Source organism: Sorghum bicolor, chromosome 6, assembly GCF_000003195.3.
Source record: "Sorghum bicolor cultivar BTx623 chromosome 6, Sorghum_bicolor_NCBIv3, whole genome shotgun sequence".
Classification (NCBI taxonomy): Eukaryota; Viridiplantae; Streptophyta; class Magnoliopsida; order Poales; family Poaceae; genus Sorghum; species Sorghum bicolor.
Window position 1 is genome coordinate 50,326,440 of NC_012875.2, and position 11,697 is coordinate 50,338,136.

Here is an 11,697-nt window from a genome sequence, read left to right on the forward strand (position 1 = left end):
GTCCATTCCATTCCATCAATCAATCAATTCGACCTCACTCTCGTCTCGTCAGTGTGACTGTGTGAGCGAGTGTCCGAACGAAACGAAGCCCCGGCCCTTCCACTCCACGCGCGATGGACGCTCCTCTGCTCGTGACCTTCCTCGTCGTCGTCCCCGTGGCGGTGGTGGTGGCGCTCCTCGTGGCGTCGGCGTCCGCGGCGGCGCCGCGCGCCTTCTTCGTGTTCGGGGACTCCCTGGTCGACAACGGCAACAACAACTACCTGATGACCACGGCGCGCGCCGACGCGCCGCCGTACGGGATCGACTTCCCCACGCACATGCCCACGGGGAGGTTCTCCAACGGGCTCAACATCCCGGACATCATCAGCGAGCACCTCGGCTCCCAGCCCGCGCTGCCGTACCTCAGCCCGGACCTCCGCGGCGACCAGCTGCTCGTCGGCGCCAACTTCGCCTCCGCCGGCGTCGGCATCCTCAACGACACCGGCATACAATTCGTAAGAACACGAACTCGATCGAGTGCCGGTCCCTTGCCTGCCAATTGTCAGTCGTCGTTTTGCTGCATTCTAACAACAGCGGATGTCTTTTTTGGTGCATCGCGCGCCCAGGTGAACATCATCAGGATCGGGCAGCAGCTGCAGAACTTCCAGGACTACCAGCAGAGGCTGGCCGAGTTCGTCGGCGAGGACGCGGCGAGGCAGGTCGTCAACAACGCGCTCGTGCTCATCACGCTCGGCGGCAACGACTTCGTCAACAACTACTACCTGGTGCCATTCTCCGTCCGGTCTCGCCAGTTTGCCATCCAAGACTACGTCCCCTACCTCATCTCCGAGTACAGGAAAATCCTCACGGTAATATTCCATCAACTCTCTTTAAATTCCAGCGCTACCTATGCTTGCATCAAACATAAATTAGTCTCAAAGCTAAACTATGCAAAGGTATATAATAACTCCCAGAAAAAAATAGAGATAATTTAGCAGAACTGGAAGAAATAAACATATTACCCAAGTTTTCCAGTACAGTACGTACAAAATTGAGTGAAAGGATAATAATGCCGCAACCGTAGGAAGGGAAGGAATAAAAAAAATGGCTGCGTACTGACTCAAATAGAAGCAAGAAAATATGGGTCCGTAGCTAGCTGACTGTTGGCGTTGTATTCCGTGAAGCCGGGAACGGGACACAAAACAGTAGCAGGTGAATGCTTCGCGTGTTCTAAGTAACTGGCATGGCCGGCCTCTCTAGTAGTTCACTGTGTTGCTCCATACCAAAGTGTAGTACAAGACAGGTTCTGCACAGAGTTTCAGTAGTTTCAGCCTTTCAGGCATGAGCCGATGAGAAGTGCCAAAACCCTTGATGACCAGTTTGAGTGGCAGTCTGATATGTTCCCTAGGAAGCAAGACTCCAAACCCGCAATTGCAGCCCCCAGTGTCGGTATGGTATTTAAGGTCGGATTGGGAACGAAAATTTTTTAGGTGTCACATCGGATGTGTTGGAAGGATGTCGGAAGGGGTTTTTACAAACTAATAAAAAAACAAATTACATAGCTCGTCAGGAAACTACAAGACAAATTTATTAAGCATAATTAATCTGTCATTAGCATATGTAGGTTACTGTAGCACTTAAGGCTAATCATGGAATAACTAGGCTTAAAAGATTCGTCTCGTGATTCTCAACTAAACTGTGTAATTAGTTTATTTTTTATCTATATTTAATGTTCCATGCATGTGTCTAAAGATTCGATGGGATGGATGAAAAATTTTTGGGTGGTGAACTAAACAGGGCCGTGCTGTTCAGCAGAACAAACAACTACTGTACCTATATGTTTGTTTATACGAAGCTTCATATAAGGCCTTGTTTAGTTTGGGAAAAGTTTTGGATTTTGCCACTGTAGCACTTTCGTTTGTTTGTGGAAAATATTATCCAATCATAGACTAACTAGGATCAAAAGATTCGTCTCGTGATTTACAGGTAAACTGTGTAATTAGTTTTTGTTTTCGTCTATATTTAATACTTCATGCATGTGCCGCAAGATTCGATGTGATGGGAAATCTTGAAAAATTTTGGGAACTAAACAAGGCCTAAGTACTAGCTAAAATGGCACTGCACTCTTCTTGTAGTGCAAGCTTAAGGCGTGCTCTCTCCGTAGAAGGATGCAAAACAAACGTTGTCCTGCATTAGGCTTTGTTTGGCTGCACATGAATCCACTCCAATCCACATGGTCCTTTAAGGCCTTGTTTAGTTCCCAAAAATTTTACAAAATTTTTCAGATTCCCCGTCACATCGAATCTTTAGACGTATGCATGGAGTATTAAATATAGATAAAAATAAAAACTAATTAGACAGTTTGGTCGGAATTGACGAGACGAATCTTTTGAGCCTAGTTAGTCCATAATTGGACAATATTTGTCAAATACAAACGAAAATGCTACTATTCATATTTTGCAAAAATTTTTTGAAGTAAACAAGGCCTAACTAGCAACACAAAAATGTCCCACAGTGCTGCACTGTGAAACTGAGGCCTTGTTTAGTTCACCCTGAAAACAAAAAAAAATCAAGATTCTCCGTCATATCGAATCTTGTGGCACATGCATGAAACATTAAATATAGATGAAAACAAAAACTAATTACACAATTTAGCTGTAAATCACAAGACGAATCTTTTGATCCTAGTTAGTCCATGATTGAATAATATTTGTCACAAACAAACGAAAGTGCTACAGTTCCGAAAAGTTTTCACTTTTCAGAACTAAACAAGGCCCGAAAGGAAAAAGGAGCAGATCGTCGTACCAGTCTAGCAGAGTTCACTGCCGCAGATCCATACGACCCATATCCATCCATTCATGGGTTCAATGACAAGGAGTAGTAGTGGCAGGCATCTCGCGCTACAAAAGAATTCCCCGTTGTTTTCGAGGGAGCAGTGAAATTTTGACGACGGTGTCAGTATATTTTTTTAGATTACGAAATAAACATCTCTGCCTTCACGCTCACAAGTGAACGCTTATGGCACAACCTTACAAAAGGATACTTAGACCAGAGTTCCGCTACACAGAGGCAAAAGGAAGCCCTATTACAGCCCACCAATGCAAGTGTCAACCAATGCATACAAAACAACAATGAGCCCACTGCTCTACAGGTTCAGACCACAAACAACGGTGTCAGTATATATGTTGCCATGTTCTGCGCCTCTGGTGGAATGCGTGTGCTCTCACCTGCTCACACTCTCTCTGCACACTGGTGGTCACTGGTCAGTAGTAGCCACGCCATGTACCGAGCCCGCACTGCATGAAGCCTGAAGAACAACACTGACCTGATCCCCGCAGTAAAAATTCAGCTGGCTATTATTAGACTGTCAATAATTCATATGTGAAACAACGCACGCACAGGCTGTGTCATCAGGCATGCGTCAAAGGGCCGCGTATTATTAGACTGTTATAGCGTGACAGTTTTACTGGTGTACGGTGTACCCGTAGAGGCTAGGTGGTTGGGTGCTATTTAACTTCTCGCCAGTCGACAGCCAATTCGCCACATGCAACAACAGTCGTCCCTCCCTCGTCGTGCACCCGCGCGCACGCAGCATACGTTTTCGTCAATGGGCTCGTGCTTATTACTTTATTAGGGACCAGTGCTTTGCGAGTACGTATGTAGTTGTGACGACGTGACGTGTCCTGACAACACGGAACTGTGGGCGCGCGCATTGCTGCAGCGGCTGTACGAGCTCGGGGCCCGGCGCGTGGTGGTGACGGGCACGGGGATGATCGGGTGCGTGCCGGCGGAGCTTGCCATGCACAGCATCGACGGCGAGTGCGCGCGCGACCTCACGGAGGCGGCCGACCTCTTCAACCCGCAGCTGGTGCAGATGCTCTCCCAGCTCAACGCCGACATCGGCGGCGACGTCTTCATCGCCGCCAACACCAACCGGGTCAGCTTCGACTTCATGTTCAACCCGCAGGACTACGGTACTGTAGCTGTGTTTTCTTCTATGTTGTTTATAAATCAGATCAGATCAGATTAGAGAGCGTAGCAGGCAGGCATGGCCGCGATCTGATGATGATGCTGCTGCTGCTGCTGTGGTTGCAGGGTTCGTGACGTCCAAGGTGGCGTGCTGCGGTCAGGGCCCGTACAACGGGATCGGGCTGTGCACGCCGGCGTCCAACGTGTGCCCCAACCGGGACGTGTACGCGTACTGGGACGCGTTCCACCCCACGGAGCGCGCCAACCGGATCATCGTCGGCCAGTTCATGCACGGCTCCACCGACCACATCACCCCCATGAACATCAGCACCATCCTCGCCATGGACAACACACAGCAGGGACTAGGCCTACCTGCTGCTGCTGCTGCTGCCTCGCTCCATCCCATCTCTCCCTGGCTAGCTGACGTCCATCCGTGACCGTGATCCCTTCCGGGCACTGGCAGCTACTAGCTACTACGACAAACATAGCTACTTTGTACTAGTATAAGTTGGTCATTGGTTGGCTCACACCAAGAGATTTTCTGTATGTTCATGAGGCTGGTGGATAAGAGGCATTGGTGTTCTTTTTGTGGTTTAGATGACGTGAATTACTGGTGAATTAAGCCTTAGAGTGGGTTCTGTATAATTGTCTTAAGTTTCTTTATTTGTTCAAGCAGATTGTTTGGCAGGGCTAGTTAGGAACTTCTGAGATTAGTAGTCCGTCCGATTAATTCAAGAAATTTATTGCACTTTGTAGTGAGATCCTGAACTTTGGTACGAGGTACCGAGAATTCATTGTCAATGTATATTTTGGTGGCTGGTTTGTTGGCCAGAATTATACATGTGTACCATACCATGGCAGCGAAGTAGGTAGCAGCTATGAAGATGATCATCGCTGAGCACCGAGTAGAACAGATCTCGCTCGTCGTAATGGGGACCAAGCAGAGAACCGGAGGGCAGAGGACTGCAGCAATGTATTGAGGGCAGAAAGATTCAGTTCAGAGTAAATGCTGTAAGCATTGCGGTGAAAAGCTGAAAAGGATTCAGTTCTGAGCAAATGAGCAATGCAGTGAAAAGCTGGAATGCCTGCATGCTCTAAGGCATTGCATAATTAAGAACCTTGGATGCTCCAGTGCTGCAGAACAGCATGCCAGTATAATCTGCACAGGCATGCGTCCGCGTTTCGGTCCATCTGATTGTGGTCAAAACGTTGATGCACTACAGAAGCACAGGCTCAAACAGCAGACAGTGATATTCAGCCATTCAGGCCCCTCTGGAATCAACATTTGTCCACAACTTCATCTGGGATCGGCAAAACATGATAGGTGGATACATAGAAGAGCCTACAGGTGGATACATAGAAGAGCATACAATCAGCTAAAATGAAGCAGAGGAATCATAAGACTCGAGTTTCCTTTATATATTCTACTCATCGAGTTGCTACTAGATTTCCCATAAGCCCTCCACCAAGCTCATAGTGCTTCGCTGCACAGAACCCAGCTTCTTTAGCTAATTTCTCCAACTCTTCTCCTAAAAAGAAAAGAGAGAAAAACATAAGCTAGATGTAATTTTGTGCTAGGGTATAGGGTCACTAACTGGTACTACAAACCACTTCCATTGCCCAGACCAGCAAAGTGCAAATTTTGTGACAAAATAAATGTCGTGGTCCAGTGTGAAAAGGGAGAAAAAAATGGTGTCATGTTGTATTTGTACCTCATCGGTCCAAGAGTGAGAATAGTGAGATGAGTATCTCTGTGTGTAGCTCTACCACCAGAATGGCAGACAATACCATGCTCTTTCACGGATGTGTTCTTTGAGAAGGAAATAAACGATACCTGTTAGATACTGTGCTATGGAGCTTTTCAAGTACTTGTATTCTTCAGTCAGTCCATAGCCACTAGCTAAAGGAACCACAACGTTGTCTATCGCCCAACTCTGTCCAAGAGAAAACGGAAACACCAATCTGGTCAGTGAGACATATGGTCTGACTTTGCTACAATGACATTAATAATGAAGAATTGATATTTGCCAGGGAAATTGAACACAAGTCAAATTCATGTGTACGCCAACTTCAAATACTACTCTCAAGATTGGCTGACATTTTACCTGTAATGATGCCGTGAAAAGTGATGAACTCTTGTTAAAATCAAGGATAGAGGCTCTTGATCCTGTGGTCCAGTAAAACCTAGCTCAGAAAAATTATCCAGATTGCTAACAAAGCAAAACTTAAACAAAATTTTAACCTGTACCGAACCTGGTTTCAGGACCCTATATATTTCTCGCATTGCTTTCGATTTATTAACCACATTGCGCAATCCGTAGCCAACTGTTACAGCATCGAAGTAGCAGTCTGTGAATGGTAAATCAAGTGCATCACCCTCGATCCATCTGCAAGTGCCAGTGTCAGATGCAGGTAAACCACATAACGCCATAGCGCATTTGCTAGTAAAGCACACAAACTATTCAACTGAAATCACAGGATGTTCTTGCTCTGCAAACCCTCACATTGAGGATGCTCACTTGATGTTCTTGTAACACAGCTTCCAGCGTTGCTCCTGACGGTCAGCAGCAGTCTGTAGTTGCTGCCTCGAAAAATCAACAGCCATCACCTGTTTCAGTTGGGTGAAAATGATGATAAGATTTCCAGTGGGGAAAAACAAAATCGCCTAGCTAATCTGAAGTCTGAATACTATAAGCGAATCCAACACCAACCTCTCCATCTAAGCCGACCTTCTGAGACAGCAGGAATGCCAAATCCCCGCTCCCGCAGCAGAGATCAAGAACTCGATCCCCCATCTTCACTCTAACTCCATAGGAGCAAAGTTTTGCATCAACCGATTGTAGAACATGCCATTTTGATTCACACTGCTTATCTACTACAGTTAGCACTAGCATTATACCTCGACCAAGAGACGCATATGCGCTTCCACGTTCGGTGCTGTCCCAGGCTGAGCACGTCGTTCAGCTGCAAGGAACCCAGGAACGTGTTGTCGTCAGCAACACATCATGGCATTGCTATCTGCAGTACTAATTTCGTAGAAGCAACGAGGGGATGAGAGGAGGGCGGAGGTACGAACAAGGTCGTAGACGGGGGCGATGCGGCTGAAGAGGGCCTGCCGCTCGCCGGCCGAGGAGGCCGAGCAGCGAAAGGCGTCGGGGCCGCGGCCGCGCCGGCGGCCGGCGGGGCTGAACACGACGCCGGCGGCTACGGAAATCCCCGCGGTCAAGGCCACCATCGTGTCCGTTCGCTTGCCCCCGAATCGTGATTAGGATATGTTGCTGTCTCTACGGCCAGACGTGGAGAACGGTTTGACTATTTTGCCCCCGCCGCGTGAGTTGCCAAACGATTTCTGACACTCCTGTTGCCGCCGCCGCCCGCCGCCGACGGCGATAGATTTGGGGATGGATTTGGGCTCGTGCTACCTCGGCGGGAACGCCGACGCGGTGGAGTTCTGCCCACACCGCCCGTTCCGCCACGTGCTGGCCGCCGCCACCTACACGCTGCAGGAGCAGGAGCGCGACCGGGCGGGCACCATATCCATCTTCTCCGTTGACGCCGCCTCGGAGGACGCGTCCCGGAGGCTCCAGCTGCTGCATACTGTGGAGACCGCCGGCATCTTTGATATGAAGTGGAGCCCCAAGTCGCCGCTGCTCGCGCAGGCCGATGCCCACGGCCGCCTCGCGCTCCGGCGCCTTGAGCAGGAGGACGGCTCGGACACAGGTTACTTTTTGTCTTTGCATTAATTTTTTTTTACTCGTTAAAGTTGGACAGATGCCGGTATGCACTTGCTAAGCTATGATTGATGCTTCCAGAAACATTTGCACCATTTTGCAATTCAGGAGTTATGCATCCCTTCATTTTAAGATATTGGCATTTGAATTACAGTTTGACTTGAGTAGTCATACCGAAGATTAATCTAGATGCGGAATGAGTTGTTTAATGTTTCAACTGTGTGCTGTTAGTAGTTCTGTAGTTGTCATTGCCTCATATTAGAAAAGAAAGGTAACTTCCAGTTGATTGGTGATAAAGCAATCTTGTGCTCTTGCACAAGTATCTTTATAAATAGTTTTTTTCCTAGATCAGAACTTGTCTTCATGTGTGCTCGAGTCCTCCATCCCAAACTGTAAGTCATTCCAAGAATCTTGGAGAGTCAAAGTATTTTTACGTTTGACCAAAATTATAGAGAGAAATACTAAGAATTGTAACGTAAAGTGAGTATACTATAAAAATATAATTAAGAAAGAATCTAATGATATTTAGTTGGTATCATAATAATAATTATTTTATCATATAAATTCGGTCAAACTTAGAAAAGTTTGACTCTCTAAGATTCTTGGAATGACTTACAATTTGGGATGGAGGAAGTATTATATTGGTCTCTGACATGAAGTGGGTTCGTTTAGTTCCGAAAACTTTTTACTGTAGCATTTTCGTTTTTATTTGACAAACATTGTCCAATCATGAAGTAACTAGGCTTAAAAGATTCATCTCGCCATTTATAGGTAAAGTGTGCAATTAGTTTTTATTTTCGTCTATATTTAGTGCTCCATGCATGTGCCGCAAGATTCGATGTGACGGGGAATCTTGAAAAGTTTTTGGTTTTTGGGGTGAACTAAACAAGGCTATGCAACAGAGTTTAAAGACTTTATATTTGTCACATCTGTAGTCCAACATGTATTATTGCATATCTTCTGGGCTAAACTCAAGTGCTTTCTGTCACTAAATTACACAGATATTGTCTTCAACGATGTCTCTGCTGAAGATATTTCTTCTTCAATGTGCTTGTATGTGGACTGGAACCAAACTGCTGAGTCTCTGTCTGTTGGATTATCAGATGGCTCACTGTCTGTGGTTTCAGTCAGAGAGGACCGGCTGGAGATATCAGAACAGTGGACTGCACATCAGTTCGAAGTCTGGACATGTTATTTTGATCGTACAAGGCCACACTTGCTGTACAGTGGATCAGATGACTGTTGTTTCAGTTGCTGGGACTTGAGAGAAAGCCCGCCAAACATTGTTTTTCAAAACAAAAAGTCTCATAAGATGGGCGTCTGTTGTATTGCACAGAATGCATTGGAGGGGAACATGCTACTTACTGGGAGTTATGATGAATTTCTCAGAGTTTGGGACATGAGATTTATGGCAAAACCTGTCAATGAAAAGTTGATAAATCTAGGAGGTGGTGTGTGGAGGATGAAGTATCATCCTAATATTGCAGATGTTGTATTGGCTGCGTGCATGCACAATGGGTTTGCCATTGTTAAAGTAGGTTCTGGAGATGCTAGGATAATGGAAACATATTGCAAGCATGAGTCCTTAGCATATGGTGCAGATTGGCAGAAAAGTGAACAGGTGGAGCAGAATGGAAATTCTTCAGTTGTTGCTACTTGTTCGTTTTATGATCGCCTTCTCCGTGTGTGGCAACCAGAGAATCTAGCTGAGCTTTAAAGCATAAAGCTTCATTGTACTCAATTCAAGCATGACTACGCCATGAAGTTATTACCTCAATGAACCAGTATAATTTCATTCAGGTAGCTCTTTCAACTTATGCTTACTTACTGAAGTCATGCATGAGCTTATAGGGGACTTTATGCTTGTTTTCAATTAGGCTCATTGATATTAGTATTTGTTACCAGCTTCCTCACTGCAAAACCTTGAATTTTTCTTTTGATGCTATATAATCGATTAGAAAATTGTTTTTTTTTGTGGTCTAGATATCAGAAAAACATACTTGACCGGATTCTTTTCCAACTGGCTCAAAGATGTCTGTGTTCTTTATCCTGTTTATGACGTACAAAAGAAATGCTCATTGGATTACCACAACTGTATTCATGGAGAATGGACACAGTTTGATGTTTGGCAACTGATGTGACATCACAAATGCTCTCTCTGTAGGCTACCAGTTTTTCAAGCTTGTGATGTGGATTGCACTTGGTAGCTTCATAGATTTTTTTTTTGTGCCAAATTATCTGTGGACATGGTTATTTCCTCTCAATTGGCAACTCTCTTTTTTTTCGGGTTCAGAAACTAGCATCTGAAATGAAGGAAAACTAGCAATGGCCGTGGTTTTTGAAAAAAATGAATTAGTGTCAACATTTTGTATTTCTGTACCAGCAAAAACAAACCAGTTCATGCACAAACATGAAAATTGGCCTGTCTAAACTTCCAAACACATTGACTAAAAAGAACTAAAATAGTTTAGTCCCACTAGTCACCCAAGAGTAGCTAAAATAATTTTAGTTGACTAAAATTTAGCAAGGGGAAGCAAATGAGGCCTCAGTGTATTGATAGGGAGTTTTTTCTTGAAAAAACTTATACTTGGTGTGTAAGTTTTGCCGGTAAATTATGCTGGACTAAAATCATATAGAGAATCAGGGGAACATCTCACACTTATTATGGCAGTCGGTTATTATCACGACCGCGGCTAGAGAAAGCAGACAAACGAGCCTGCATATTTTTCGGTGGACAGGGTTCCGCTCTCGATGACGCTGGCTGCTGACATGTCTTGAGGGGGCCTGGGGACAAACGACGACTGCGTACGGCGGCGTACTGGGTTTCTCGTAGTTTTTCTTCTTCTCCAAAATTGATGTGTCGGGGTCTCGGGGACTCATCAGCTTGTGCTGGTATACAAGAGGGATCGCGTTGCACGTCCCGCTCTTGTGCCCTTCACTTCACGGGCTAGACCTAGAAGGCTAGAAATCGATCTGTGCGTGGCCGTACAGGATCGTGTACCCTAAGGCCTTGTTTAGTTTTCTCCAAAACTCAAAAACTTTTCAAAATTCTCCGTCACATCGAATTTCGTGGCACATGCATGGGGCACTAAATATAGACGAAAACAAAAACTAATTACATAGTTTGTCTGTAAATCACGAGACGAATTTTTTAAATCTAGTTAGTTCATAGTTGGACAATAATTATCAAATACAAACGAAAGTACTACAATATCCAAAAAAAAAAAAATTCACCCACCCAACTAAACAAGGCCTAAACGTGTTCGACGCAGCAATGCTAGCTGCCGCCTAACTAAGATGGGTTGGGTCAGTGCATCTAATTGTTACTCCCTCAATTTTAAATTATAAGTCGCTTTGACTTTTTTTTGTTCATTTATATGTATATCAAAATGGATGAATAAAAAAACAAAGCAACTTATAATTTGGAATAGAGAGAGAGTATAACAGATTTGCATTGGTTTGAATAAAGTCTTTTTGAATATGTGAATTCAGTTGGATTGATTTGTAAAGAATAGGAAAGCTAACAATTGCTCTTCTCTCTTGTTGTCCCTCTCTTCTCTATCGTCGACGGGCTTAGAAAGGGGGTTCGGAGCAGACAGACCTAGTGGTAGAGATGAGAGAAGGCAGTTGTGATATGGCCAGAGTAGGCGGCGGAGAAGGCGGCCGAGCGAGAGCCACCATAGACACACCGACAACAGAGGGCGGTGAAGGAGGTTGTTGCCGTGGGCATGGACGGTGGGCGGTGAATTGGGCTTGTGGAGGAAGAAGATGTTGAGCTTATTAGCCGAATCTACCAACCATTCAACAATGTTTTTTTCTCACAAAAAATCAATGAACAATGCTTTCTACCATGGCTTATCAGCCAAACGAACAAGCATATGTTTTGAGGCTAAAATTTGGTATACAGTATCTCTACGGCGAAGATTATAAAAATCTCACTAAAATGAGCATAACCCATCCGCTCATACCGTTTGAACTTGGCAACTCGCTAGTTTAGCTGCACCTAATTTATGTAGAA

The 11,697-nt window shown here is 45.2% G+C and overlaps 3 protein-coding genes across 6 annotated transcripts; 2 read left to right on the plus strand and 1 right to left on the minus strand.

Moving 5' to 3' along the window:
- On the plus strand, positions 1-4,703 carry LOC8064450 (GDSL esterase/lipase LTL1). The gene is made up of 4 exons (XM_002446715.2): positions 1-494; positions 606-848; positions 3,701-3,953; positions 4,075-4,703. The coding sequence occupies exons 1-4, from the start codon at positions 114-116 to the stop codon at positions 4,383-4,385; spliced, it is 1,188 nt and encodes a 395-aa protein (XP_002446760.1). The 5' UTR covers positions 1-113; the 3' UTR covers positions 4,386-4,703.
- On the minus strand, positions 4,719-7,274 carry LOC8075905 (2-phytyl-1,4-beta-naphthoquinone methyltransferase, chloroplastic). 2 transcript variants are annotated; one of them, XR_002454119.1, is made up of 9 exons: positions 7,025-7,274; positions 6,848-6,912; positions 6,660-6,750; positions 6,468-6,556; positions 6,202-6,335; positions 6,054-6,115; positions 5,783-5,882; positions 5,067-5,477; positions 4,719-4,911 (listed from the first exon to the last, which is right to left on the minus strand). XR_002454119.1 is itself a non-coding variant. In XM_002448096.2 (8 exons), exons 1-8 carry the CDS (start codon positions 7,181-7,183, stop codon positions 5,377-5,379), a joined length of 801 nt encoding a protein of 266 aa, XP_002448141.1. In that variant the 5' UTR covers positions 7,184-7,274; the 3' UTR covers positions 5,000-5,376. The 2 variants fall into 2 exon arrangements, 1 of the variants encoding a protein (XP_002448141.1); XM_002448096.2 differs by lacking the exon at positions 4,719-4,911 and having other exon boundaries at positions 5,000-5,477.
- On the plus strand, positions 7,186-10,210 carry LOC8064451 (diphthine methyltransferase homolog). 3 transcript variants are annotated; one of them, XR_002454118.1, is made up of 3 exons: positions 7,186-7,668; positions 8,681-9,479; positions 9,844-10,210. XR_002454118.1 is itself a non-coding variant. In XM_002446716.2 (2 exons), the coding sequence occupies exons 1-2, from the start codon at positions 7,350-7,352 to the stop codon at positions 9,394-9,396; spliced, it is 1,035 nt and encodes a 344-aa protein (XP_002446761.1). In that variant the 5' UTR covers positions 7,186-7,349; the 3' UTR covers positions 9,397-10,027. The 3 variants fall into 3 exon arrangements, 1 of the variants encoding a protein (XP_002446761.1); XR_002454117.1 differs by having other exon boundaries at positions 9,663-10,027; XM_002446716.2 differs by having other exon boundaries at positions 8,681-10,027.

What these genes read in the sequence shown, in the direction of transcription:
- LOC8064450 (XM_002446715.2), top strand. Translation starts at nt 114, where the DNA reads ATGGACGCTCCTCTGCTCGTGACCTTCCTCGTCGTCGTCCCCGTGGCG. An exon ending in AGTACAGGAAAATCCTCACG is followed by an intron (nt 849 to 3,700) that starts GTAATATTCCAT and finishes GCATTGCTGCAG; the next exon opens with CGGCTGTACGAGCTCGGGGC. An exon ending in GTTCAACCCGCAGGACTACG is followed by an intron (nt 3,954 to 4,074) that starts GTACTGTAGCTG and finishes CTGTGGTTGCAG; the next exon opens with GGTTCGTGACGTCCAAGGTG.
- LOC8075905 (XM_002448096.2), bottom strand. Translation starts at nt 7,183, where the DNA reads ATGGTGGCCTTGACCGCGGGGATTTCCGTAGCCGCCGGCGTCGTGTTC. An exon ending in TCGCCCCCGTCTACGACCTT is followed by an intron (nt 6,913 to 7,024) that starts GTTCGTACCTCC and finishes GGTTCCTTGCAG; the next exon opens with CTGAACGACGTGCTCAGCCT. An exon ending in ATATAGGGTCCTGAAACCAG is followed by an intron (nt 6,116 to 6,201) that starts GTTCGGTACAGG and finishes ACTGGACCACAG; the next exon opens with GATCAAGAGCCTCTATCCTT.
- LOC8064451 (XM_002446716.2), top strand. Translation starts at nt 7,350, where the DNA reads ATGGATTTGGGCTCGTGCTACCTCGGCGGGAACGCCGACGCGGTGGAG. An exon ending in GGAGGACGGCTCGGACACAG is followed by an intron (nt 7,669 to 8,680) that starts GTTACTTTTTGT and finishes TAAATTACACAG; the next exon opens with ATATTGTCTTCAACGATGTC.